The sequence below is a fragment of the Gobius niger genome, assembly GCF_951799975.1.
Source record: "Gobius niger genome assembly, chromosome: 20".
Lineage (NCBI taxonomy): Eukaryota > Metazoa > Chordata > Actinopteri > Gobiiformes > Gobiidae > Gobius > Gobius niger.
This window is the reverse complement of record NC_136871.1, coordinates 16,896,038-16,923,965: the sequence shown is the minus strand read 5'-3', so window position 1 is coordinate 16,923,965 and position 27,928 is coordinate 16,896,038. Positions and strand designations below refer to the sequence as shown.

General features: G+C 40.4%; 1 protein-coding gene across 1 annotated transcript in view; it reads left to right on the top strand.

The window, feature by feature from the left end:
• The first annotated feature begins 6,851 nt into the window (after positions 1 to 6,851).
• The window catches only part of col2a1b (collagen, type II, alpha 1b), a 36,302-nt gene continuing 15,225 nt past the window's right edge, over positions 6,852 to 27,928 (top strand). The window contains exons 1-25 of the mRNA XM_079578930.1: positions 6,852 to 7,068; positions 10,544 to 10,759; positions 13,121 to 13,137; positions 13,393 to 13,425; positions 14,641 to 14,673; positions 14,901 to 14,954; positions 15,938 to 16,039; positions 16,541 to 16,618; positions 18,223 to 18,267; positions 19,563 to 19,616; positions 21,361 to 21,414; positions 22,464 to 22,517; positions 22,598 to 22,651; positions 22,732 to 22,785; positions 22,991 to 23,035; positions 23,117 to 23,170; positions 23,520 to 23,564; positions 23,665 to 23,718; positions 24,424 to 24,522; positions 24,621 to 24,665; positions 24,763 to 24,861; positions 24,977 to 25,030; positions 25,129 to 25,236; positions 25,356 to 25,409; positions 27,752 to 27,850. Of these exons, the coding sequence (XP_079435056.1) occupies positions 6,981 to 7,068; positions 10,544 to 10,759; positions 13,121 to 13,137; positions 13,393 to 13,425; positions 14,641 to 14,673; positions 14,901 to 14,954; positions 15,938 to 16,039; positions 16,541 to 16,618; positions 18,223 to 18,267; positions 19,563 to 19,616; positions 21,361 to 21,414; positions 22,464 to 22,517; positions 22,598 to 22,651; positions 22,732 to 22,785; positions 22,991 to 23,035; positions 23,117 to 23,170; positions 23,520 to 23,564; positions 23,665 to 23,718; positions 24,424 to 24,522; positions 24,621 to 24,665; positions 24,763 to 24,861; positions 24,977 to 25,030; positions 25,129 to 25,236; positions 25,356 to 25,409; positions 27,752 to 27,850 (1,692 nt within the window). The 5' untranslated portion in view covers positions 6,852 to 6,980. The remainder of the gene's footprint in view (positions 7,069 to 10,543; positions 10,760 to 13,120; positions 13,138 to 13,392; positions 13,426 to 14,640; positions 14,674 to 14,900; positions 14,955 to 15,937; positions 16,040 to 16,540; positions 16,619 to 18,222; positions 18,268 to 19,562; positions 19,617 to 21,360; positions 21,415 to 22,463; positions 22,518 to 22,597; positions 22,652 to 22,731; positions 22,786 to 22,990; positions 23,036 to 23,116; positions 23,171 to 23,519; positions 23,565 to 23,664; positions 23,719 to 24,423; positions 24,523 to 24,620; positions 24,666 to 24,762; positions 24,862 to 24,976; positions 25,031 to 25,128; positions 25,237 to 25,355; positions 25,410 to 27,751; positions 27,851 to 27,928) is intronic.

Below are 27,928 nucleotides of genomic sequence, written 5' to 3'. Positions count from 1 at the left end.
GGCGAATGCTACTGGAGGTGGAAAACCATTTGGAGTCTGTGCTGTTGACACAGACTCAGCTCTGCGCATTGTTGAAAAGCAACTTGAACTTGGCAAAAACCATAGGTCTTTAGGACACTCCACAGTGAAGTGTGGCAGGCGCGTGAAAGTCTAATGGATTATTATGAAGACAAAACAATCCATACTTAGATTAAAATAGATTAGGAATTGATGCATTAGATACAACTGAGCCATATTCTGGTTCTGAGCAAATCCAGAGCAGCGACATTGAGATGTCCCGGCTCACTTCTGTTTTTCATTAACACTGGTGCGCACCTTCCTCCACTGTGTAACTCATTTCACCTCGAGGCAAGTGGGAAGGGATTCTTCTTTCCAGAATCCAGCTTTCAATGTGTTTTTGTTTTTAACCAAAGACCTGTCCCTTTCCCTAAAAGTGGAGGCTCTAAAAAGAAACATAATTGAAAGAGCGTTTCCATGTTTTACAAATGACTATTTTTTTCTCACACACTCTCATCATCCCAGTGACCTCTTTCCTCTCTTCTCTCTCCTCTTCCTCCTGGACGTGTGTCTGTCAGTGATTCATGGTTTTTGGCCTGAAGGTGCAGCTGTGCAGTTATAAGGGGAACATTCCTTTTACAGCAGTAGACACTATTGGGCCTGTGATTATGCAACTCCGCTCTACGTCACAACACATCTGACAATAAAAACAAATCTACCTTCAGGAAATTCTGAATGTACATTAACATGCAACGCTACATAATATTTGAACACTGTTTACAGAAACATTTCTCCCAAGAATAATTTTCAGTCAGCCACACAAATCATCAATTATATAATATTTATATACTTATAATTGTTCTTGTAAGCCAGTGTTGTTTTTACATTTACTTTTGGATAGTTTTCAAAGGGCAGTATTATTATGTCATAACGTAAAATAAAAACCTTCTCAGTTGTTGATGAAAGGAGAGCTATCAAAGTGAGACCACCATCCAATAATGATTGCTACACAGAGGAAGTTGCATGTGCTAACGCCTCCATTTGGAAATAATTACACAGCCGTCAGTCAGATCAGCTGGAGTCGAGTTGCAGACAATTTCAAACACATAAACCGTACAGCACTTCCCTCAATCTACACCACACAGACTCAAAATTATGCACAGTGATTGTTGCACAGAAGTGGACTGCTAGTAAAGACACAACAACTGCAAGTATTCTTGTATATTTTGATCATAGGGTCAAAGACTTCAGTAGGTCAGACAAGCGCCAATGACAGACTCTTGTTGCTAGTGGGGTAATAGTGGGGTAAGGCATGTCATTGACACAGATGAACACATTCATCGACACAAGGAAAGCCATGCCATTAAGTCAAACAGCCAAAAGTAACATTAGTCATGTTATCTTAATTTAGAATCACAATAAGCAGATCTTATGTTACTTTGTGGAAGATCAAGGAGGCTCTACTATGGCACTACTGTACCGGCGATTTATGTTTCTGTGATAGGTTTCTCTCCAAATGCTTGTAGTTTGGTTAACAATTTTTAGATATAGTAGAGCTGACCCTAGACATAGCCATCTGTCAGCGCTCTCCAGCAGCTGTTATTTTGACAAAGAAAACAAGTGAATGGACCAAAGCTTGTGTTGGTGTGAGCTCCTGAGGGCAAGAATGTGGACGAGAAATAGATATGTCCACAGTGCTGACATGGGCAGCGCACTTTTCAGCTGCAGCTCATACTGTTTGTGCGCAGAGGTGGTCACTTGGCTCTCTGTCGGCCAGAAGACCGTGATCAGATGAAGCTCTGGGTGTTCGTATACAGTATGGCATAGGTATACAGCAAGCACTCCAGTTTTTTTTTTGTCTTTAATGTGTTTTGCTTTGCAGTGTTGTGGTTCTGCATTACCATGACCAGAGCTTTACCACACTAGTTCAGTCCCCAGTATGTGAAATCGAGACTTGGATGGATTTGTTTGGGTTGTCCTTTAAATTCCACTGTGTTCTGCATGCATGTATATTTAAAGTGGACATATCATGCATGGGGCTTGCAAACATTATTTCAGCATTTTACATTTTATATTTGAAATATTGTCTCCAGGAATAGAATAGTAACAATGACTTACAGGCACAAGGACTGGTGAAGACTTTGCCTTGGGCTTTACCCGCTGCAGCAGTGGGAATAGCTTGATAAAAAAGTAACTCACTTTTGAATTAATGCGTAGTTAGTAGCTTCAGCGTAGAACAGCTCAGAACCAATACAATGTTGGATTATGGGCTTTAAAAATGTGGAGGACAGTTCCAGAATCAACAATGACACAATATTATCCAGGAAGGAAGGCTAAAGAACAAACAAGAGTGAGCGCTAAACTGTATGGATGAACTTGGGATGTGAAATGGTCAGATATGTCCTCCCTTTTTTCTTTTTGTTCCCACCTTTCTATTCTTTATATACGTACCTTGAAAAGCCTAACCATGAACGGGGGCTGCAAATTTGCCTATGACTTGATTAAGTTGTAGTTTAAGTGTAATAAGCAAGGTAAAAGTGTAAAAGAGCCATGCGCATCGAAAGAGAATAGCTATGCCTCTATAATTCCTCTACTCAAACTACACGTTTACTCATCATCCACAAAAATGACATAAACCGCCCCCACTCCTGCCTTTGTCCCAGATCACCACCTGGTTCCATCAAGGGCACCCCTCGGTTCTGTAAAAAGGCCCATTCATCCGCCCACTTCTGCTGATGCTCTGCAGGAAATTAGCTCCATACGAACCACCACAGAGGCTTCACAATACAGTAGACTGTGCTGTGCCTCCACCCCCCATCAGAGGAGCTATAGAGGACTGTTTATTCACTGGAGCACACACTCTTTGAGCATATGAGAAAAGTTAGTGTGGCATTTATTTATGTCTGGGGATTGACAAAGATGCTCAACTCCAAAGAAAAACTATTTATGAGGACACTTAAATGTCTCTGTGGTGGTTTGTGCTGTAAGCGTATACATATGAACAGAATATTGTGTCATGTGTCGTCAATTTGGCTCATTTAATAATGCTGAGTATTGGATCTGTGGATCATCTGTTAGAGCCTGGATTCAGGTTATTTGTCCTGGGCAGCGTCTGAATTCCTCAAATAATACCTCCTAAGTCCTGATCCTACCTCCTATCCCCTTGTGACGTGATATGGTCAACTGTTAGATCCCTAAGCAGTTAGGAACAAGAGCTTCAGCTTCATTTGCATAATCCAACCGGCGGAAACAACAGGGGAAGTGACATCACCAACAAAAGCCTATAATATAAACTAAGTCCCAGTTATGTCAAAATGTTAAACAACGGTGTCCATGTCTGTACGTGTAAGTAACTGATCACACTGATTGACAAACCAGACCCATTAGAGAGAAAAGAGACTGGAAACTGAAACCACTTTGATACTGAAAATAATGTGCGTGTTATACACAAGGCAAACTATATTGGTTTACATATTGTTATTATTTCTGAAGGTGCCTTTACTGTATATCTGCTTTCAAATGCATTGTTAGGTCAGACCAAAGTGAGAGTGTGGATTCACATTTTAATCAATTCCCCACAGACATGAATTGAGACTTACATACCTTAATAAATAGTTTATTTTTTAAATGTGAATCAGTTCAGTAATGAGTGTGTCAGCTTTCACAAACACTCATGAGGTTTCCAGTCACCCCCCCGCTCTCTCCCTCGTCATCAGTCCCCCCTCGACCCTACCATATTTTTCTCAAAAACACATAGACCACTGAAAGTCAAAGATTTGGACGACACAGGACCTGCCCCACCTCCAAATATTGAAAGACATGTATTTTTGTAATACGCCAGAAATGGCAAATATTTTTTCCCACCTCACACTTAGGTGTCAAAAGCTGCTAATAGCAAATTATAAGTTCCAGGTGAAAACAGTAATTCTCTTGAGCAAACATCTGCGTTGACGACCTTACCCTACACATTCCTAAACACGTCTGTTTCCTGGAATATCAGGAGCTTTATAATATAGCAGCTTACCTGAGGGCTGCATGAACTTTTCTTTGAGGAAATCTTTTTTCATCTTAGTAAATAGGCCCACTACTTCCTGTCTCTTCTGTCTCCGTTTTGTTATGTTTGTTTTTTTCCCCTCAATACGGGGAATGTACTACACGTACATTTTTATGTGGCTGCATTATAATAAAGCAGCAGAACACTGTTCTGTAAAAGCCACTGTCTCAGCAGTCTATTTAAACAATCTTTAGTTTAATATAACCCCTTAACACTGAGTATCGCTAATTCACGACATACCGCTTCCTGCAAGAATTTAACATCAGCTGGAAAGCAAAAACATATCCAATCTCTGAGTGAGAGGTGGGACATGGCCACATTGCAGACCCTCCAGAATATCCTGAAGGACAGTTCTTCTCCTCTGCACACCTTCATAACTCAGACCCTCCATTGGATACCAGCTCAGGCACCGAAGACCATATGCAGCCAAGAAGAGCAACACAAAAAACCCCATAAATAAATATCTTTTATCCCACGAGCTTTAACGTTGTTTTCATAAATGTGTTTTATATATGTTTTTTTTTTCTATTGCTGTTTATATTCTATTATAATTGACACATTTCTGGTTGAACATTTTGTTCTTTCCTGCTATGTCAGTGTTTAATAAACCTAAACCTCAAAACACTGATAATATTATTTTTTATATAATTGGAAATAAATTCAGGCGTCAAGGGGTTAAACATCTGAGTTTAAAGAGGGGGTATTATGCTTTTTTCAATCACATAGCATCAGTCTATAGCACACTACAATGATGACGAAACCTTCTGTTGGTCTGTAAATGCAGTAAATTAGACTAACTGCCTGTATAAAATTGCTCTCTCAAAATGGCTGTAGCAAATGTCTTGAAATAGGCCTCTGTCTCTTTAAGAACCTCAGACCCTTTCCAACACGCCCCCTCCACACGCTGTCTGTGGCATCAGTGGGGAGGGGGTTCTGCTGAGGAGCAGTGGTTGGTTACTCGGCTGGTGACGAAAGCTCGGAGGCGTCTCCAGGAGGTTGGGGCGTTCCTAGGAGGACTCAGGCAAACCTATCCCTAAAATGGCTGCCATCAGAGTTTTTACAGATTACAAAAATACGTGAATGTGCCAAGGCAACACTTCAGGCATGTTTTTAATGAGGGAATGACATAATAACATGATGTAAAGCTTGAAAAAGTTGATTTTGCATAATACCCCCCCTTTAAACAAATACAGTACAAATTGTGCTGTTATTTCAATCTGTAATGGCTCCCGTTCTTGAAGAAGAATGACTTTTAGCAAAATATTTTCTGCTGATCAACGTGATGCGCTTGACCCGATCAACATCCATAGACAAACAACAAATTGCTGAAAATGATCTCTCGTTTATGTGTTATTTTTAAATATGTAGAATAATACCTCACATTCTTTAGGTGTCACCATGTTGTTAACTTAATGATAAAAGTGCATGTTTTTATTTGCAACTCACACACCCAAGAGCTAGAATTTGTCCTTGAATCACAATATATTAACAAACATATATACAACACAATCACAATATATAACAAACATCCAAAGCTTTCTTTCAAACTGAAAAAGATGTGTCCCATGGATCCTCCCTTAGAAATAGGGTGAGGGGTCCAGTTAACCGGAGGATCTTGGATTAGAGCTGCTGCTCATCCACTGAGAGGAGCCAGCTGAGGTGTTTTAAACACCTGTCTTCTTGGGACGTCGGAGGAGGAACTGGAGGAAGTGTGCGTGGATAAGGAAATCTGGGCCTCTTTGTTTAAACTGTTTCCTCGACCACTCAGCCCTGGCTAAGCGGGATAAAATGTAATGCCGTAATAATTCATTATTGTAATCAGTGTCATTGTTCTACCAATAGTAATACATTTACATGACCTCCACGTAGTAAAATACAAGTTTATTAATGAGGTGCGAAAACTTTACTGGGACAGGGAAACAGATCTTCTACATAGCTTGTACTCATGTATATTTATCTGTAATAAACCTTAAAATGTTACAATAAGTCCTTTTTTTATTTGACTTGAATAAGCCTACTTCATTCTTAAGTGGCACAGTGTCAGAGAACAGAAGGAACGGTACTCAGGCGCTCCAGCTGCTCCTGTTGCCCATAAAGTGTGTGGGGTCAGAGGTAACAGCCCAAAGGTTACAACCTGCACGACATCACGGGGTGACCCTGTGGAAAAGATGCGTGCAACCTGTCACAGATCAGTCAAATATAGCTCGACCAATGGATACAGGTAAACTTTTTACATGGTTCATGACTTAATCTTTGCTGAATCACTCTTTAACAGTTTTTACCTTGTAAAATACTAACTGGATAATTGTGCACATGGTATTGCAGTAAATGAAGTCATAATAATTACAATTGTCAACTAGTTTTACAAATTTGCACCATGCTTATATCTGTCTGAATTCTGCTGTCCTTATATGACCTCAGTCAAAGTGTTTTCTTTGACCATCTGGTGGCAAAGTTTGAGATCTGTCATAATATATATTGGCTTAAAGTAATAATCCGTTTTGGTGAACGGGACAATTAGGGGCGGGGCGATAAAGTTCCAAAACTTCTCAAGTTTGTGGGTTCAGTTCGAGCACGTGGAGGGAGGAGTGGTCTTGGACGAGGATAATGAAACCGGGGAGACAGAATGGGAGGGAGACGGGGCTCATATTTCAGCTTGACAGGGGGTAAGGGGCCGGCCTGCTGTTTGGAACCATCCGAAGATTCATTGAAGGTAGCGGGAACATAAAACTACAGTGCCTGGCCTGAAGCGCTCGGTGCTGACTTTGTGCGGCCGGTCTCTGTCCTGCCGCTGGATTTCTCCGCTGGGTTTGAGGGGTGACTCGTGTCGAATGGTTCGTCTTTTGTAACTGGGGACACATACTAAATCGCGAGAGAAGCCTGCGCTCGCCTCGTCTTCTCCCTGAAGGGCCCTGCATGTCCATTAGACATGTTCAGCTATATGGATTCCAGGACTTTACTGCTACTTGTAGCTTCCCAAGTCTGTCTATTATCCGTTGTAAGATGCCAAGATGATCGTAAGTGAAGCCCATTTTTATTTCATTTGGACGCGTTCAGTTATGTCTGTGTCTTTTCTCTCCAAAAACTTTCTGAAATTGCACCTGCACTTACGGAGCTACTGCTGGAGTGGAAAGGGTTTACGCACGGACTAATCTGGTTCCTTTGTTTCTGACTGATGTGCCAGATAAATTTTAGCCGATAATGATTAAAAGAATGAATGTTGTGTTTAATCTCCTGCAGTTTTTATTTGGTGAAATAACGTAAATGCAAGTCTTAGACGTGTGCGTAAAAGTCACGGATCGGAACCATTACGCACGAAAGGGATCCATTGAAATGTATTAGTTGAGGAGAGTTTCAGACAGATTACGTTTTGATTTTCGTCTGTATGTATGCTGTATTGTTAATCCGGTGTCCTAATGCAACTTTCAAGTTATTAGTAGGCAGATAAAGCGTCAGCCAGTTATTATATTATGAGGCTACTGTCTTACGAACTGCAAGTTCAGTGCACGGTTGATTGGGGAGGGGCAGGGGAAAGTGAAAGGTGGACAGGCTGAAGGGCCTTTAGTTATAATGCTCACATTCCTTTACTGTCAGAGGGCAGGGAGGCAAATCCCAGCCTGTGGAGGTGCTGGAGCGGACCAATAGCCATGAGGCATGAGCGTTTGAATGGTGTCTTTTTTATATAAATATGTTGTACCTGTGCTGCTATTTGATATTGTTGTCATTCGTTTTTTATTTTAGCCAATTGAAAAATGAAGTGCACTAGGGCCAGCCATGATGTTTCATATGATTCAAGGATTTAGAGATCATCAATAGCAGTGACAGTTATATCAGACTGAGACAAGTTAAAGGAGGTCAGAAATTCGGATAATAGGCTCATCAAAGTCTTTTTAATTTTTTTTAATTTTGCATTGTCAACTTTGTTTTGTTTGTTTTTTTTAACAAACACAACAAAACAAATAACACTGAACACACAGGAAGCCAGCAGAATTCTAAATTAGAGACAATATCCAATTAATACAGGATATGCTTATGTCCCAGTGTTTTCCTCAGCATTCCTGCCACCAGCCACTGCAAGTAACTCATGAATGGGTCCCATATTTTTTTTAAGAATGTGCTGCTGATATTTAATTTCTCCAGAAAGTTTCTCCAGACAGCCTTTTCCCTATATGTTTTCTCAAAGTTGCTAAATGGCAGAGCAGAAGCAGCAGTCAGGTCTCACGTCTCAGGTTACTCACTCCCAAGTGCAGGCCTCAGGAATAATACTGGCTTTTATTTCTCTAACTGGAGACAGATTTTTCTTCAGTGAATTTGTGAAAAGGTCTGCTTGTGATCTCGCCCAATCTCTGTGATCCCTTCACCTGTGAGTTTGAAGCCACTTTCAGTCAGTGCTTTAACGCCATGCAAAATTTGATGAGCTGGATGCTTATTAATGGTGGCCCTGTAATCAAATTAATTTCTGTTTCTATCACCTGCACTATGAGTGTAAACATTGCACTGTGTTGACATTTTGTTCTAACTTTTTTATTACTATTTATGTTCTTTGCCCCCCTTTTTTTTTTAGAGTTTTCATTGTGCATAAGATACCCCTATTTGCCACAAAGTTCTGTCTTATCTTATCTTAAGTCTAAAATGTCAAACGAAAAATGTGACTGGCAACAGGCTGCAACTTTCTGGCTTATCCTCACTATTTTACTCTTTTCTTTTTTTTCCTTTTCTGATGTGTATATTTAAGCCTTACCTTTCCAGACTTGTGTTTTTCAAGGCAGTTTGTGAATTGCCCACGCTGTGCCTGTCCAGAATAACCTCTTTCATTGCTGCTGTAAACTTTGGCTTAGCCGGACCAGCTTTTAAGTAAATATCACTACTTACAGTGCATCTCTTGTGCTTAGTCCAAGGCATGCATTTTTAGTGCTATGTTATTATTATTTATTTTTTTGTATCTCTAAACTTGAATGTGAGCCGGCCACAAACCATTGCTAAGCTTTTAATGGGAGCAGTGATCTATTCCCCCATAACAGTACCACTTTTAAGAGCCACCCACACTTTGCTCAGCTGTGGTTGTAAATTGACCTTTACAGGAGAATGCATTGCCTGTGTGCTCTGGAGTAAATTGGGGTGTCTCCCTCAATGTAAACTCGGCCCATATTTAACTGTAGAGGAATTCAGCCACACTTCTCTGACAAGTGTGGAATTATTACTGGCCGTTTCCCTCTAGATTTGCTCAGCTGATTCTAGAAGCCACTTGATGGTGTTCGACTGCCTCCTAGTGGTGACAATGCAGGCTACACATACTTGGCTTATAGTTGACTTTTTATTTGAATGTGTGGGAACAAAAAGCAAACAATATTTTTCATTGACCAAGGACATTATTTCATGTACTTTTTTATCATGGCCAAAAACTTGGAGCCATGTAACATTTAACATAATAATCATAGTTGGAGGATTATTCTGTAGCTTTATATTGGGGCTAATGTGAAGGTCATTATTTTTCATGTTAACTCTAAATGGAAAATAAATTACTTTGTGTCTTTAAGCTACATCAAATGTGTCCAAACAATGGCTCTAGGGACAAATGTGAGTCCAAATTTCCATAGGACAATGTATTTATTGCAATATTCAAAACACATAAATCTGAATGAATTATAATAGTTTTTGCGTGACACAAACTTCACATCAAGGTTCCAAGTCTGAATCAAGTTTACTGGGTTATTCTATTGGTGTATTTGGTAGGGAGAGCGCATGTTAATGAACAATTTGCATTCATCGTCCCACACTCACACTCTCAAACACACTCTCTTTCATCCTGGCCTATTGTGCATGTTTTTAGTGGTATGGGAAACTGGAGTGCTCGGAGGAAACCTAACATGCAAAATCCACACAGAAAGGCCCGTTCAGGTGGAATCGAACTTGGGACCTCCTTGCTGTGGGGCACGAGCGTTAACCGCTGCTCCACTGTGGCAAAAGCATTATTTGATCGATTATTTGATTGATATATTTTGCTTTCCTCAAGACACAATAGACCTGTAATGACTGAACATAACCCTCTAACCAGAAATCACTTCTAGTTCATACTGTCATTGTGTTCATGAGCAAAACTCCTTGCATCCAGTGTCCATGTTCACCGGTGTATGGAAGAGAGTGTGATTGTGAGTGTAAATTCGCAATAACGCAGGAAAATAAACGGATGGGTACAATGTGGCGTGGAGAGTTGTATGTCTTAACATTCACTGTCCCAAGCAAATAAACAAATAATAATAACAAATGATCCATTTTAGAGATAGAATGTATTAGTGTTTATTTAGGCAGTATTAGTATTTCATCAAGGTTGTTGAACTTTGTAACCATCTTTTCCCACAGTCGGCGCTCCTTGTTTTTAAAATTGTATACTTGACTTGACTTGCTTCTCCAACTTGAAACATTTTAGACAGTTTTGCTTCAGTTTTTACTAACACCTTTCCTGATGTACAATCTCCTTTGGCTGATGTGCAGTGACAGAGGAGGACTCCTTGAGCTGTATACAGGACGGACAGCGCTATAGCGATAAGGATGTGTGGAAACCAGAGCCGTGCCGCATCTGTGTGTGTGACACCGGAACTGTCCTGTGTGACGAGATAGTCTGCGAGGAGCTCAGAGACTGTGCCAAACCTGAAATCCCGTTTGGAGAGTGTTGCCCTGTCTGCGCCGCTGACCCATCTACAACCATTGGTCGTAATTTATTTATATCACGCATATCATAAATAAATTACTGTTCGATCATGTTTACCTTGGTGGATAGAGGCATAATCCTATAGTAATGGTCATAACAAGGGTGCAGGTGAAATCTTTGGCTTAATTTTATCAAATGAACAGCATTTCAAAAATGTCATATGTACTTTACTCATACAGATGTGAAGCTATTCTTGAATTGACAAAAAGAACAACAATATGTTTTAGGTGTTCTTTTATGACACATTTTTTTGCTTATAAGGCAAAGTGTCACCTGCACCCTTTCAATTTTGTCAATAACAAATGACAGCTATTTTTGTCCCCAAAGTAAACACATGATGAGAACACTACCTCACCAATGATACTTCTGACTTGATTTCAGCCTGATGCTACCTTTATTTAACTTTTCCCATAAGGCTGCTCCACCATGGCCCCATCTTGTTTAAATACTCTGCGCTACCCTATAGTGTGATGAAAACATGTGGGAGTGATTTAGGAAATACCAGCCAGACAAGGCCCCACATTTCTCCTCTATATCCTCTCTGTGGACCTCTCTTCTGCTCCCACGTCAACTAAAACCCGTCTCAGGGTTTTTCAAGGGCCATCTGCTTCGTTTAAAGCTGTCGCAGACTTCTGATGCCCACGGGCCCCGGTATCAAAACAACTGTCGAGCCACTTTGGAAATGTCAGCAAAAATGGTTACGGAGCATGGCTGAAATCAGAAGTGTCATTGTTTACACTGCCTGCTTGTAGTTAGGAGCTTCAAAGACTGCTTTTTATTCATTCAAATAAACTATTAATTGTTTTACATCACCTTCATAGAGTTAGCTTTCACTGAAGCAGCTGTGACATGCTGAAAACTCTGTAGGCTATGCTTATATTGCCTCTAAAGCTACTCTAGGTTAAGCTTACTTACATTTCTGACTCTGATGTTTACATGTACATCTATGCCTTTGCTAATTTCAGTTAATTTGCTTTATAACGCATCTAATACTCTGAGATGGACATTCAACCAACACTGTCCCTATACTTTTGGGATTTTAGGTGCACTTCACAGTATAGATTATCAGGTTATTGTAACCTTTATCCTGTAAGGGATTACAAAGTGAATGTATGAGTATGAGGTTGTATTGCTGTACACCAGGGGTTCCCAAAGAGGAGGTCCGGAGCTCTCGGGGGTCACGGGTCGTGAGTTGTTTTCAGTACAATATTTTTTTAATTCATAACAATGACTTGTATTTTTGATTGAAAGCAGTATACATTGTATGGAGCCCCTACAGTTCCCTAAAGGGAGAAAAAATGTATATAATTGAAATAAGATCATTGAACCGCTGATATTTATGGCCACATGATATTTATGGCCACATTTGTTTTAAATTGTTTCGTCTATACTCCTGTCTATGAAGCTTCTAAACGTGTTGAACTGTGATAGCTGGGGGCGCTGTATATTCATGTTTTGGTGCTTCAGAAGGAGCTCGTTTGAAAGACAAAAGTCATTAGATTCCAAAACATAAGTCTCGATCTCTTGGGATTCTTATTATACTGTATGTAAAAGTCTACAACATAAAATATATAAAACAGGTATACTAACCGACCGATTTTCACCGCGATGTTTCTCCGCTCCCCTGAGGCCTAGGAATTTGTGGGAGGGCCCATTTTAAAGGGACTATACGGAGTTTAAAAATTTTAAAAAAGTATTTTCCTCCCCTTACATGTTCCAGCCATGTCCTGATGTGTAGAATGAGCCCAGACCTGTTCACCACAACTGCCTCTAAAAACCTGCACTGTCACTCAAAAAGGGGTTAATTCAGTCCATCATGCACAAGCTTAATATAGAAGGCGCAGTTACACGTATGACCTGAGGTGGCAGTAGTGAGTATAGAGTGGGAAGTCTCTATCACTTTCAGTTCTGGAAATATCGACCTGATTTCGAAAATACCCTAATATACAGCTATATCGATCGGGCCCTAGATGAAGTACGCTGTTCTGCCTTCATTGGGCCAGGTACAGCCATGCAATGCCAGTGCTCTTGTTCTAACGAATGTTGTTGGCAAAAAAAAAAAAGTATTTATATATGTTTTTATATATGGGGCTCCGTACTTTAGTGAAACAAAGCTTAATATCAAAACATACTATCAAAACAGGCATCAATAAACCAGATGTTGTGCACCTGAATTTATCATAAATACTAATTATATTTTACAGTGGAGGGTCCCAATTTGTTGATCTGGTGATTTTGGGGGTTGTGGTCCGAAAACTTTGGGAAGCTCTGCTGTACACTGTAGTAGAAGTGTATGTTTTGTACACTGAAAGCTAATGGCTAACCCTGCTCTCTCTCTCCTATTCTCTCCCTCACTACAGGAGTACCAGGTGCTAAGGTGAGTCCCATACGCTCCTGCAGTGTGTGTGGTTTGTCTGTGAAATGAAGGCACCTGCAATTATCCCCTGTCTGTCCCTTACCCTTATCAGCTGCTACTCAGAATCCTGTAGTTTATGGATTTATGTGAGACTTTGATGTGAAAGAGCCAGCCGGATAATAGTTACTTCCTCTGTCACCTAGTGGGCTAATAATACTCTTGTAAATAGCTATTACTATTTGTGTCTTATTGTTGCTTTGGCATTTATCACTACAGGGGCAGAAAGGTGAACCAGGAGACATTACTGATGTAAGTATTGAAATGGTGCAAGATGTGGAAGGGGTTCTCCTGCCTGGTGTTGTACGGGCTGCTTCAGGCTCCTCTGTACTGTCACTTCATGATTTAGCTCTAGTTTATGCCTAATTCATGCTATAAGAATGATGTATTATTTACGTGCTTGCAATATTGACTAACTTCTGGGTTAGACTGTTTTGTGACCTATTGCTTGCCCTGTCTGTGCTTTTGGGCTAAAAAAAAACAAATTAAGCTGCTGTTTATGTAATCTAACCACAGCACACAACTTTATCCACATTTACTACTATTTGAGGTTATCACCCTTTATGTAGGTCTTTATTTTGTTAGTTAAGATACATAGGTTATTTTTTTTGTAGTTACTAAAACTACTTTAGCTATACATTATGTCAGTGGTTCTCAACCTTTTAGAGCCGCGACCCCCATTATAACAGTTAATTAGGATCGTGACCCCCACCCGGGTCAGACCATGGGAAAAACAGGTTAACCCCTTAACTCCCGCCTGAACCGAGCACATTTTCTCCAGTTTGGCTTTACCCCAATCCAAAAGCTTCTGGAAAAAAGCTGTGAAAATAGCAACAAAACTGAGATGAAAAAAAATGACAAAAATGTGACAAAGAATGGCCAAAAAATCCCCAAAAATTGAGAAAATTTGACGAAAAAATTACAAAAATGTGACAAAAAATGATGAAAAAGTTACAAAAATGAGTTGAATGATGGAAAAAAAATCTGATGACGTGAGGCGACCCCCCAAATTTGTCTCGTGACCCCCTAGTGGGTCCCGACCCCCAGGTTGAGAACCCCTGCATTATGTAATGATCACTATATATAAATGTAAGGCCCTGTATCATACCTATGAATGATGTTTGTACTGTATGTTGTATAATGTTCTTCCAAGACAGCCAATAAAGAGTTTTGTGCTATATGAAGCTCCTCCAGCAGCCGCTGTAGCTGCACCTGGAAGTGCTTTAGGAATAGACGCACATTTTTGTTTTTGTTTGTTTTCTGCCATGACATGTCCTGAAGAAATGAGCAATTACTATGTCTCTTCAGATGAAAGAGCCATTAAGAAACTAAAGATCAATAAACTGTTAAATAAAAACAGGGATATATGGTACATAAGCTGCAGGGATATTTTATGATGTGAAATATGTTTGATTTCTTTTGATGTACACTGCATTGACTTGGAAACTCTCTTTTTCACACACTTAGGTTGTAGGACCAAGAGGACCAGGTGGCCCCATGGTATGCACCGCTTTCAGCTGTTCTTTCTTATATAAGGCATAGTTTTATCTCAAGTTTTTTGTTTCATCGTTGCTGAAAAAGCAGAAATAAAATGTAATTGAAGGTTACATTGGCAGGAAATGGAAATAGGACATAAAAGCTGACAGGTCACAGCTGTTTCTAAAGTCCTAGATAATGGCAGTATCACCTGAGGACATTTACACTGACGCTTTGTGGCTTTCACCTAGGGCCCACCAGGAGAGCAGGGACCCCGCGGACCAAGAGGAGACAAAGGAGAGAAGGTGAGTTATTAATAGACATTTTTACCTCTATGCGTCAGGTGAACTGTTCTGTGTATTGAACAGTAATGCAGTAGTGTGAGGTGTTGTAGTATCAGAGATAGCAGTAGCACTGTAGTAGCATTATTTTTATTATTATTATTATTAGTAGTAGTAGTAGTAGTAAATGTGTAATATTTACTTAGTTCTAAAAAATGTAATCCATTAGCATTTTGAGAATCCTACTCTTTTAAATGTGTTACAATATAAATGACAACATTAAAATAATATTAATAGTAATTTAGCAGGTATGCATGTTTTTGTGTAGTATCTAGTTATTTCTCCTGTTCAGCTCTGGTTATATATGCGGCATTCATCAACAAATAAAAAGCTTTGATTGATGTCACATGATGTAGTTTTTTGTTTTCAGAAAGCACTGTTCTTTTCAGCCTTCAAAGTGTTTAGCACATTCTTTGGTCAAAATTGAGGGTCATTTGTCACGGCATGTACACAGGTATGCCAAGTGGCACTAATAAATCAGCAACAACTTCTGGATTGAAACATTTGGTTATGTCCTCTTCTCAGTCGAAGCAGGTGGTATCAGAACAGCTCTGTTGCATTATTACATTTTTCTGTCACTGACTGGCAAGTGCAATGATGTACGTGTGACCTTCTGCTCAAATGGCTGTACATGTGTGTAAAGGAAATATTTCTTATTAAACATTTATGTGTAGTTATTTGTTGGCAGTTGCATTTTATGATATCACGGATTTGTGTATTAAGCAATTTGGGAATTTCCTTGTTCAACCACAAAGGGTCACAAGATACTGCTCTTTTTGGGCCATGCCTAAGCCCACAAGAATATCCTTCAAGTGATTCCCCTTGAAGGATATTCCTGACACTCAAATCATCAGACACTGATGGCAGATGATTACATAAGTTGTATGCAAGTTAGGATTTCATTAAAGCCACAAAGTAACACGTTCCATGGTCTGTGTTGATTGTAGGGAGGCGCCGGCCCTCGTGGCAGAGATGGTGAACCTGGCACCCCCGGTAACCCCGGCCCTCCTGGGCCACCCGGACCTAATGGCCCCCCTGGACTTGGTGGAGTAAGTATCCAGTGACTGTTATCATTTCTCTTCTAATTATGTGACCTCTAAGGTTGGACTTGCTTTCATTTGGGAAATCAGCAAAACATAAGCCTCAGTTTGGGAGGAGGGTATAGTAGAAATTTGGAGAATTAGACCTGGGAGGGCAAATGTCTGAGAACAAGCAGGCCTTTGTATGCAAGATGAAAACTTACACCACGTTCTCCACTAATACTCTGTGTCTGGGCTGTTGACAGAGCCCTTCAGTTGAGGCTCTTTGCAGCTAAAATCTCAGCTCACCAAACATAATTATGGCTGCTGGGATAAATAAATCCCTGCAAACACTTTCACATTTCAAGGCACGTTCATGTTTGCTCCTTATTTTTGCTTCTTTGCTTAAGTTATTTGATTGTGTCTAATAGTAGTGCTTGGTCTCAAAAATCCTATGGTCACTTCTTTTTTTTCTTTTTTTTTTTTAATGTACTGTACATTGAGTAATAATGTCTTCTAATGTATTGACAGAATTTTGCTGCTCAGATGGCCGGAGGTTTTGATGAGAAGTCTGGTGGTGCACAGATGGGAGTGATGCAAGGACCAATGGTGAGCGCTGAGGTCCCCCCAACATCACTGTATTCCTTCACAACACTGGAACCAGGGATGTGGATGTGGGACGCTACAATGACCTTTTATTCAATGAGATGTGTCTTTGAACACATTTGTGGGAATCAGAGACAGCGTTTAACTCATCACAAACACTGTGTGGGATTTATACAGAGGAAGAGGAAAAGAAGAAGAATGGAGGAGAAGAATGCTACTCTCTTCATCTAAACACGAGCATCTTTCCTATGATAGGATATTTTTTCCCTTCATGGATTTTTACCTTTTATGGAGTAAGATTGTTGTTCTTGGAGAAGACTGAATGAATTCTATTGGACTACAGGGGATATTTATCAACCTTGGAACCAGTCATTGATCTACCTTTTATCTGGATTAACTCGCCTCCACTGGCATGGCAGCTTTCCTGGGATGCATCAAGGAGTATACTCGGAGTTTGGTCTTGGAGCCACAGATATTTTGGCACTCTTTCAACCGGAGGAAGATCTTTTTGGAGTGAAAGGACTCAATCAGATTCCTCTGTTGGGAGCTTTTGCTTCCATATCCTGCCTATGTGTCTCAAACAGTTCGCCTCCATCAAAAGAAAGCCTGTATTTACTCTGGGGTCTACTGAGGAAAACAGTGAAAGCCCTAAACTCCACCTAAAACAGTCAAACAATCCTCCAACTCAGATGCATGAAACTCATAAATACACATATACACGTCTCATGTACACAGGTAGAGGCTGTGCAGATATAAAGCCTCATTGACGCGTGTTGGGCGTCTGTGGCACAGCTTTACCCCTGCAGTGAAAGACCACTTCATTCACATCTGAAGACCCCTGTGCAGTCGGCTGCTTTTGGCTGCCATCCCAAGTGATCCTTAAACAAAAATGCCAATCACATGGTCACATCGTTTGCTTCCAAAAACAATTTCAGTAATGAACAGAAATAATTATTTTACACTGGTGGGAACAGGAAGGAGATTTTGTCCACCACCCCCAGAGTAAAGAATGTGAGTCTCAATAAGCAGTCATGCCCAAAGTAATGATTTTTCTCCCATAATAATAATAATAATAATAATAATAATAATAATAATAATAATAATAATAATAATAATAATAATAATAATATCATACAAATCATGCAAGACAAGGAAGACATTTCTAGTGAAAAAGATGTGTTGTTATTTTTATGTCATCGTGTACAAAGTCATGTAGAGTTCAAGTCCTTAAGGGTTTAGTTGCCATTGATGACCTTGTGCTTGAAAAACACGCAGCAGGAGGCAGAGAAGTAACTTTGACAAACGTAACAGGAATAGACAGCTATAGAAAGTATGTATGTCACTGTGGAATTTTAAAGGATTTATGAATTTGACAAGCAGAGCTGTGGAGTCTGTGCTCTGGGCTAAGGCAGGTGATCATTTTAATAGGTTCTCCAAGTGGACAAGATCTCCAAAGCAGTCTATTTGACTACAGAAAACAACTTTGTGACGCTCCTTTGGCTGTGTATATTTCTAACATTGTTAGAATTGTTAGTTATACCTGTTATACCAGAGTTAGTTATACCAGATTTCCTGATATTTTGCCCTGTCTCTCTTTTGTTTGTCAGGGCCCTATGGGTCCCAGAGGACCACCTGGCCCCAGTGGATCACCTGTAAGTACACAATGCATTTTAGGCTTAAAGTGTGTCATTGAAATTGTTACGTCAAACCATCCCAGAATACATGTGTTAGTTAAACTGACTACAAATGATATAAGACAAATCACGCCATGTTTTCCCACAAAGGTGAGACACTGTTGGTGAATAAAATACCGCTTTGAAACTTTTGCTGTAGATTACAGGGAAGGAAAAATGTATTGAAAGATTTCTTTCTTTGACATTTTTTTCACAGACATATTGTGTAACAAAAAAATAACTTAAAAAGCCAATAATTGTGGCAATGAAATCTGTAGTTTTGGATTATTTTTGTCCTTGAAGCAAGTTTTTAGACTAGAGGAATAATTTCGAACTTCAATAAATCAGGCCAGATAAGAGATGTTGAAATCAAATATTCTGAGTAACTAGACTGGGAATTGTGGTGGTTGTAGGTGTTTCTTAAGTAGGTGTTGCCACCACAATGTAGAAAAAAATCCTAGTTTCCCCATATACATAATTCTACGGGGAAAAAAACGTTAAATCAGTGCAATGATTAAACTGCTTATTGTGAAAATTAGGATATTTATTTGTTTCCAAGTTAATGTTTACAAGTTAAAGGGGCAAAGGCCAAAACCTGAGTGTTTGGGGGAAAAAAGTGTTGTAGTGTCCTCCTTAAAGGAAACAAAGGTTAGGTCATTTGTCTGGGGGACAATTGCAGCATGTCTAACACCATTAATTCAATATTCCAAATTTTCCAGCTTTTCCAGCTCTTCTTTATTTTGTTTTGTTGTTGTTTTTCTCCACCAGACACGATGACGACAAGGGTTAAACACATTTTAATGAATATAAATACATACATATTAGAAAACTAGTGGTATCTGAGCAGCACATTATTAAACTGTTAGCCTCCATCAACCAGTAGCCTTCCTGTGTAATGTGTGTACTCAGCCCTGTCTAAGTTTGGCCTTTTCCTGGGGCACTGTTTCCGTCCCACCTGCTGGCTGCGGGGCTTTTTCACCAGCAGCTCACACCTGACTATCACACAGTCTGTGATGGGCCATGCCCTGTGTTCTATTCCTGAACGACAGTCGCTCCACCTACTCAGGAAAACTATTAAGTTGTAGGCAATGGCAGGCAACCTGTTTGAACTTGTTATCTAGCTCAGAGTAGACATTCTGTGATTGAAGGCACCCTTTACTTTTTGAAAAATACCTTGTGGTACCTTGTGGAAAAGTACATTTAAAATCTCAATCCAACACGAAAGAGTTGAGCTTTTTTGTGTGTCTATAAATAATGTATTTGATGCATCCTAGGGACCACAAGGTTTCCAAGGTAACCCAGGAGAAGCAGGAGAGCCCGGACAATCTGTGAGTATTAAGTACTGCACTTTTCAGTCTCCATTTATTTCAATGCCCTGTGTGACCTTTGGCGAGTCAAGTTAAGACTCAAACTCCTTGCCATTTGTAGACAGTATTGCTATTAATAGATTGGAAAACAGCTTTTTGCATAAGAGATATTCTTTCCTATCACATGAGATTTATAGTAAACAGTAGACAAAAGAGCATGTTGTTTTGATGCCAAATACTAATGTATTATGATGGGTTTTTTTTTTCATTTTAGAATATATTACATTCAAACACAATCATTACAAAACATACATAGATAATTGTAATTAAACAAAAAAAATGAGAAAATAATACAAATAAAAATGCATTAGAATAAAACAAGGAAAATCAGTCAAACAGTTATTCGCAGTTTTAGTCTGGTTGTAGTCCACAAAAACCTCATGTCAATTCAGGAAACCAAGTCATGTCAAAAAGTTAAAAAAAAAAAAAAAAAAAAATTAACACTGCTAAATACATATTCTGATGCACGAGGATCTTACATTTGCAATTATATATATTTATATATTTAATTAAATATCTGTTTTACTTTTGAAAGTAATAGCTTTAAAGCCACAACACGCAACATCTCATCCAATAAACAGAATAAAACACAAGCATTCATTTTTATTAGAGATATTTTTGTTGTCGAAAAATACCTAAAAACTGGCCAAACAAACATGTGTTTGCCGTGAGCGGTTCACCTCACCTCAGACCTGACTGTAACTTTACTGAGAGCAGGACGTCTCCAGCTCGTCTCTATGGAGTTGTTGATGAAAGGCAGCCAAATATGAGATTTAAATAGGTTAGGTTCTCATCCAAATCCGTTCATTGATTATCCACTGGAAAGACAGCATTTTCTGTGTCTAGCAGGTCCTTAGGAGCGTGTTTTGCGTATTAGGTTTAAGGTTAGAACCTAAAGCTGAACCTGATCTTAGCCAGGACAACTCACTGCTTTAGGTGTTGATGTATTGACATAACATGAAGTAATGCTTGTTGCCATATACCCTAATATTAAATCCTTATCACCTCACACAATTTCTCTAATCTTTTTTTGAATACATCTGTTCCTGCTCTTCATTCCTCCCCCATTAAACCTGAACAGAGTCTAATTTCTCATGCTAGCTGACCCTTTCTAATTCCCCCATTCCGTCCTCTCAGCAGGCAGACACTGAAGGGTCTCCTGCCCCTGTGCTAATCTCCAAAGGGCTTCCACTGCAGTCATTATGTCACATTAAAATCAAGCTTCACACCGGAGCCAAACTGACAGCCCAAAGAGAGAGGCAGAAACTGTGTTGAAAATATTGAAGTTGTTAGATATAGAATCATCTGTCCTCAAGTTTGCTGTGGTTTGCAATTGTTGAGATCATATTGTATTAATCTTCAAGAAAAAGGAAAATCTCTTGTCCATTTGTATTAGTTACATAAAATAGATAAAACATTTGTGTTGGTGCCAGCTCATTTCCTTTTGTGTTGTAAATGGTGTTATAATGACAGTGCAGTGCTCTGTCTTACAGGCACTAACACAGATGATAATTGCACTCATGTGTTTAAATAGTTCATCTCCTGTTTGCAGCCGTGGGAACCTTAGAACTCTGAAGGAAGGCTGAAGTTGTCAAATGTTCAAAGCAAATCACTGCCTGACTCTCATCCTGTGCATCGTTTCCCCCTGTTGGTGACACACTCATTTTGACTCACCTGAGCATGTTTTCTTTCTCTCCTATGACAGGGCCCAATGGGTCCTCGAGGCCCCCCTGGATCATCTGGAAAACCCGGAGACGACGTGAGTGGAAACACAAACATGTTAAACAATAAAGGCACGCTTTTTACTGTGCACTCTCTTGCGGTGCTGTCACCAGTGTAGACAAAATACACATGACCTTAAAGGCACTATACCTGATTCCTTTTCTAGAAGTGGAACAAATTTAGTTTTGTTTTCTTTTTTTTCTTTGCATTTACATACATATGACATATATGACATTACAAAACAAACATTAAGTTGACAAGACATGTGTAGAGGTGCGGTGTGTTTCTGTATACATTTGATACATTTGTTTTCTTTTAGTATATTGTAAACTCAGATATTTGTGGGAAAAACACAGTGTATCTAATATGCATTTGGATCAAGTTTATGAACTTTCAGGCGAGTTTTCTAGCATTTCTGTGAATGTGAAAGTGACCCTGCAAGATGTGAAAAGTGACTATAAACTCAACCCTGAATAATTGGAATGCTTCAAGCATGTTAGGTCAGTTCGGACTGAGTTTGGACCACAGCTAAGATCTTAATTAAGTTAGTATGCAGTAATTAAGTCCTCTTCCATTGTTTGTGATTGAAAAAATTAAATTAAAAAAAGTCAAGTATACGGCCTTTGTTGTAGATAAACTTAAAGGGACTAGATGGAGTTTAAAAATGTTCAAATATATATTTTCTTCCCCCTACTTGCTCCAGCAATGTCCTAATATGTAGAATGAGCCCTGACCCATTCACCACCACTGCCGCTAAACGCCTGCACTGTCACTCCAAAAGTTGTTAGTTTGAGCCCATCATGCACGAGCTTAATATAGAAACTGTAGTTACGCGTAAGACATGAGGTGGTAGTAGCGAGTATAAAAATGATAACTTCCATCTAGTCCGTTTAAAGACTTAAACTGTTGATTTTTGAATCAAGGGTTATAATATGCTATTTCAGAGGTTCACCACCAGATGGCAGCAAACACAACACGCATTGTGCACAGTAAAAAGAGCCTCTCAGCTCTATCTGAAAAGTGTCTGTTTTTAAAAGTTTTGGTTTTATTTTATAATTCAATTGACTTCATATTTAATGTATTTAGGGTGAAGCTGGAAAATCTGGTAAACCTGGTGACCGTGGACCTTCAGGGCCTCAGGTGACTCCTTAGTTATGATTAGCCTAGTACTGTAATGTGGCATAGATGTAAACTTATTTAGTTTTTTTGTTGTTCTAAAGGGGGCTCGTGGATTCCCTGGAACTCCTGGTCTTCCTGGCATCAAAGGGCACAGAGTAAGTTGCTTTTCATCTCATATTTGATTATTACAGTATTTCATTTTCTAATTTCCAACCTTTCTCTTTTAAAATTTTAGGGTTATTCAGGTCTTGATGGTGCAAAGGGAGACACTGGAGCCGTTGGAGCAAAAGTAAGAATTCTTCATCTTCTTCCTGTTGCACAGCAGATTTTTCTACCTGTATAATACCTGGATTATATATATATTTTTTTTTACAAATAAGAGAAAACAGCTTGTAAATTATGCCTGAATTTTTGATAGAACACAATTACCAAGATCTGAATGAACTTTGTGGTTTGCAAGTGCTTTTTAGTTTTAATGTTGTGATGTTCCTTAGGGAGAGTCTGGTGCTCCTGGTGAGAGTGGCGCCCCTGGACCAATGGTAAGTGTCAGTTAAAGCAAACGAAAATGTTGGTTTTGATAGGGAGAAGTGGTGGTCTCATTCTGTTTGTGAATATGACAGGGCCCTCGTGGTCTGCCTGGTGAGAGAGGACGTTCTGGACCCAGTGGAGTTGCTGTGAGTATGCTGTTTCTCTTGAAGACTAAATCATTCACATTTTGGTCTTTCCTCAAATGTATCTTTATTCTTTCCTCAAATGTATCTTTATTTTATGTGTGTCATGAGACAAGCGACACTCTGCCTCTGTTAGACTTTTTGCTCCTTAACTTGACTCAAACTTTCCATCCTGGAAGTTCTTGGCCAGCGCTAAGGGTCTTGAATGAGTGACAGCTTTTTAGTTACAGCTGTCAGTGCTGCCTCAGCTGTAGATTTTGGGGCTTCCAACTGTGTCACACAAATAACACAGCGTCTTGTGCTTTTATACATTATTACAAATGTACATTCTCAAATATTTTGTATTATCCAGGGTGCACGAGGAAATGATGGTTTGCCAGGCCCTGCCGGTCCTCCAGTGAGTATTACTATGCATCAATGTTGACAGCCTACTGTTTATATTGTGTGTCATGTATTGTGCTTTTACATGTTAATAACAACAGGCTTTGCTTCTGTAGGGTCCTGTTGGTCCTTCCGGAGCTCCAGGCTTCCCTGGTGGTCCTGGTTCAAAGGTCAGTAAAGTTCTATAAGCTCCAATTTGTCATTATTGTATATGTTTGTAAAAATGGTAAGTTCTCTTTTGGTACTCTGCCTCTAACAGTATTTTCCATCCAGCTTTGGAAGTGATTTATCCGCATGATGATGTGCCATGAGCTTGGCAGAGAATCACACACTCTAACATATTCAAAGTCAGTGTACAAGCCACTTTCGGGTCTATTTCTGTAGCCACAGCTGCCCTGTGACCACAGAAGCGTCTCTGCCAATCCGTACCAATCACACAATCACATATACAGTACACAGTCAGACATAGGCGATGTGGGTGAATTGTTTTTACTGCTAAAATACGCTCTTATCTGACATCCCCCGACACCCTGGTGTGTATTTTGATGTGTTGTGTATGTCTCACATATAGTCTCCCTTCCTGGTCAACTCCCCACGAGGGAGGTATAATGTAGGAATCAGTTTATATCCTCCCTCTTTTTTGTATTTGTATCAGCATTATGATCAATTTTAGAATTTTGTCGTATTTTGTTTTACAGAAAACCCCAAAAAATCCAGTATATGGCCTATATTTTAAAACTGGCAATAAATACATAATATGTTCATTTATACAGACAATTAGGTACTGTGTTTGTTGATACTGCAGATTTCAGTTCTAATTTCAAAAACAAGAATGGAATTTTTCTTTATATTTTATTCATTTTGTTTGTGCCCAGGGAGAAGCTGGTCCCACTGGTGCTCGTGGGCCTGAGGGTGCTCAGGGACCTCGTGGAGAGTCTGGTACTCCTGGATCATCTGGGCCCTCCGGTGCTTCTGTGAGTAACATGCAATTTAAACATTTTTTACCCGATATACTGTAAATTATATCCAACGATGCTGATATGGCCTTTGCCTGTTTTCCTTATCTCTGTAGGGCAACCCTGGTACTGATGGCATTCCTGGCTCTAAAGGATCCGCTGTAAGTTCAATCTAACATTTTAAGTGTGCGTTTGTTGGTTGTTGCTGGTTCTTGATTCTTCAGCAGATAACTTTTGTGTGATGTTGGTTATGTGTAGGGTGCTCCTGGTATCGCCGGTGCCCCTGGTTTCCCTGGACCTCGTGGACCTCCGGGGCCTCAGGGAGCCACTGGGCCTCTTGGACCGAAAGGAACCTCTGTATGTACTAGCTATACATTAATGAGAACTACATGTAGATTGCCACAACTCAGCTATTGTAAATTGCCACAGCAATTGTAAAGGATTAAAATCAAAACCTTTTGTCACTCCGTAGGGAGACCCAGGAATCGCGGGGTTCAAGGGTGAAGCTGGGCCGAAAGGAGAAATTGTAAGTTCTGCTTTATTGTGTTGATTTGCACATTTATTCATCAGAATCAGGTGTTTTTGTGCAAAAAGATTTTGAAATTGTGTATTTGGTTTTGTTAGGGACCAGGCGGACCACAGGGAGTCAATGGCCCACAGGGAGAAGAGGGCAAGCGTGGACCTAGAGGTGAGCCCGGTTCTGCTGGGCCACTTGGACCACCTGGAGAGAGGGTAATAATACTATATAGCAACAAAAACAACTTAAAATCTAAATACACATGTACTTGTGCAGCAACAAGCCCTGTCTAACAGAGATTATGGTTAACTCTATTTTTGTGCCGGTTTTCTAGGGAACGCCAGGTAACCGTGGTTTCCCTGGTCAGGATGGACTGCCAGGTCCCAAGGTGAGAATGATCAAAATTTAATCAATTGTTGAAAACGTCTTCCACAACATTTGAAAAATGAATATATTTTCTTCTCCGCAACATTTCTATGAAGAGTAAAAAGTAAACAGTAAAACTGATTTGCCCCATTTAAAACTCCTATGATGAACACTCCAGATCAATAGGTGGCGCTGTGCAGGGTCAATGTCATTGAGTCACGACAAGGAAGAAGGTGTGTGTTTTGTGAAAGCACTTTGCAATTCCGTCATATCGAACAGGGTGAAAACAAAAATGAAAAGAGCAAAAGGAAAGAAATAGGATGATGTTAAGACAAACATGTGGAGGTCAGAATTGCAAGCCTGTGCTCATTAATGACTAAAAGAGAAGCAAAACCTTCAATGGAATGTCCATTAGAGCAGGGGTCCCCAACCTTGGGGCCGCGAGCCAGAACTGGGCCATGGACTGTCCAGTACAGGCCCGCCGATTCTCCCAAGCTCGTTCATGTTCTGTCCCAACCATTACTTGTTGACTTGAAACCCCGCTAACTTTTTACATTTGATCTGGAGTGTGATTGACAGAATCACCTCAGCCTCCAAAATGCTCCATGCCGCAATAGCCTCACAACTTAAATTTGCATTTACATCCTTTTACCTTCTCACAGGCTATTTAGCCCACTGTTAATTGAATCCTGAGAGAAAAGGGTATATGCCGATGGTCTTGCTGTAGCATGCCTATATTAAGGAGCTGCTCCCCATGCGCTTCAGAAACGTGACCCGTGGCCTAATTAAACATGTTTCTTACTGCCTGTCTCCAAATTCACCTGTCTATATGCTATTGCAATCCAAGAATTACAGCAGTTCTCATCCCAGAGTTTCAAGTAACTTTGGCAGCTCCGCTTTCTCCATTCCACAATTTTATTATATATATAAAAAAATAAAAAAAACTCTTCCTCACCCTCCGCGGGCGGTCTCTTTTTCCTCCTGCTCGGGTCCTCTACCAGAGGCCTGGGAGCTTGAGGGTTCTGCGCAGTATCTTTGCTGTTCCTAGAACTGCACTTTTCTGGACCTAGATGTCAGATGTATTTCCTGGGATCTGCTGGAGCCACTCCTCCAGTTTGGGGGTCACTGCTCCGAGTGCCCCAACGACCACGGGCACCACTGATGCCTTCACCCTCCAGGTTTTCTCCAGCTCTTCTCTGAGCCCCTGGTATTTCTCTAGTTTCTCATGTTCCTTTTTCCTGATGTTGAAGTCGCTTGGTATTGCTATGTCGACCACAACGGCTTTCCTCTGCTCTTTGTCCACCACCACAATGTCCGGTTGGTTCGCCATTACCATTTTGTCCGTCTGTATCTGGAAGTCCCACAGGATCTTGGCTCGGTCATTCTCGACCACCTTTGGAGGTGTTTCCCACTTTGACCTTGGGGTTTCCAGCCCATACTCTGCACAGATGTTCCTGTACACTATACCAGCCACTTGGTTATGGCGCTCCATGTAAGCTTTCCCTGCCAGCATCTTACACCCTGCAGTTATGTGCTGGATTGTCATTGGCCTCTTTGCACAGTCTACACCTGGGGTCTTGTCTGGTGTGGTAGATCTGGGCCTCTATTGCTCTGGTGCTCAAGGCCTGCTCCTGTGCAGCCATGATGAGTGCCTCTGTGCTGTCCTTTAGTCCTGCTCTGTCTAGCCATTGGTAGGATTTCTGTATACCCGCCACTTCAGTTATGTTTCGGTGGTACATGCCGTGTAGGGGCTTGTCCTCCCATGACGGGACCTCCAGCACCTCATCTTCTGTTCCCCATTGTCTGAGACATTCACTGAGCACGTCATCTGTCGGAGCCTTGTCCTTGATGTACTTATGGATCTTGGATGTTTCATCCTGGATAGTGGCTCTCACACTCACTAGTCCTCGGCCTCCTTTCTTACGGCTAGCGTACAGTCTCAGGGTGCTGGATTTGGGGTGGAACCCTCCGTGCATGGTTTTATATATATATATATATATATATATATATATATATATATATATAGTAATAATAAAATAGCCAAAAGTGACAAAGATCTCCTGTCAGAGTCTCACATGAAACCTGTCAGTCGTTGACCATAGGGGGGCAGTAGAGCGCAGACACTTTGGCCACTCTTCTGACCCACATGTCCCTATTGAGAGGATCAAATTAGATTTTCCCTTGTCCCCATTTTCACACTTTAAAAATGAATCTGCCACAGTTGAACGTACTCATCCTATTGGGTCAATGTGTCTGTCTCAACGTTTTAACAGAGAAGATTGATCTCCTGTGAGCTTTGAGGAGTCACATATCACCTCCTTTAGCTCCAGACACACTTTCTGAGCAACTTTGTTTCTACCTCAGGGCGCACCCGGTGAGAGAGGATCCGCGGGTGCCAGTGGACCTAAGGGTGCCGGCGGTGACCCTGGACGCCCTGGAGAATCCGGCCTCCCTGGTGCCAGAGTGAGTGACTACATATCACTGTCAACGTTGCATTAATAATACTGGAGGCTACATGTCAGGTTATTTGCTGTGTTTATC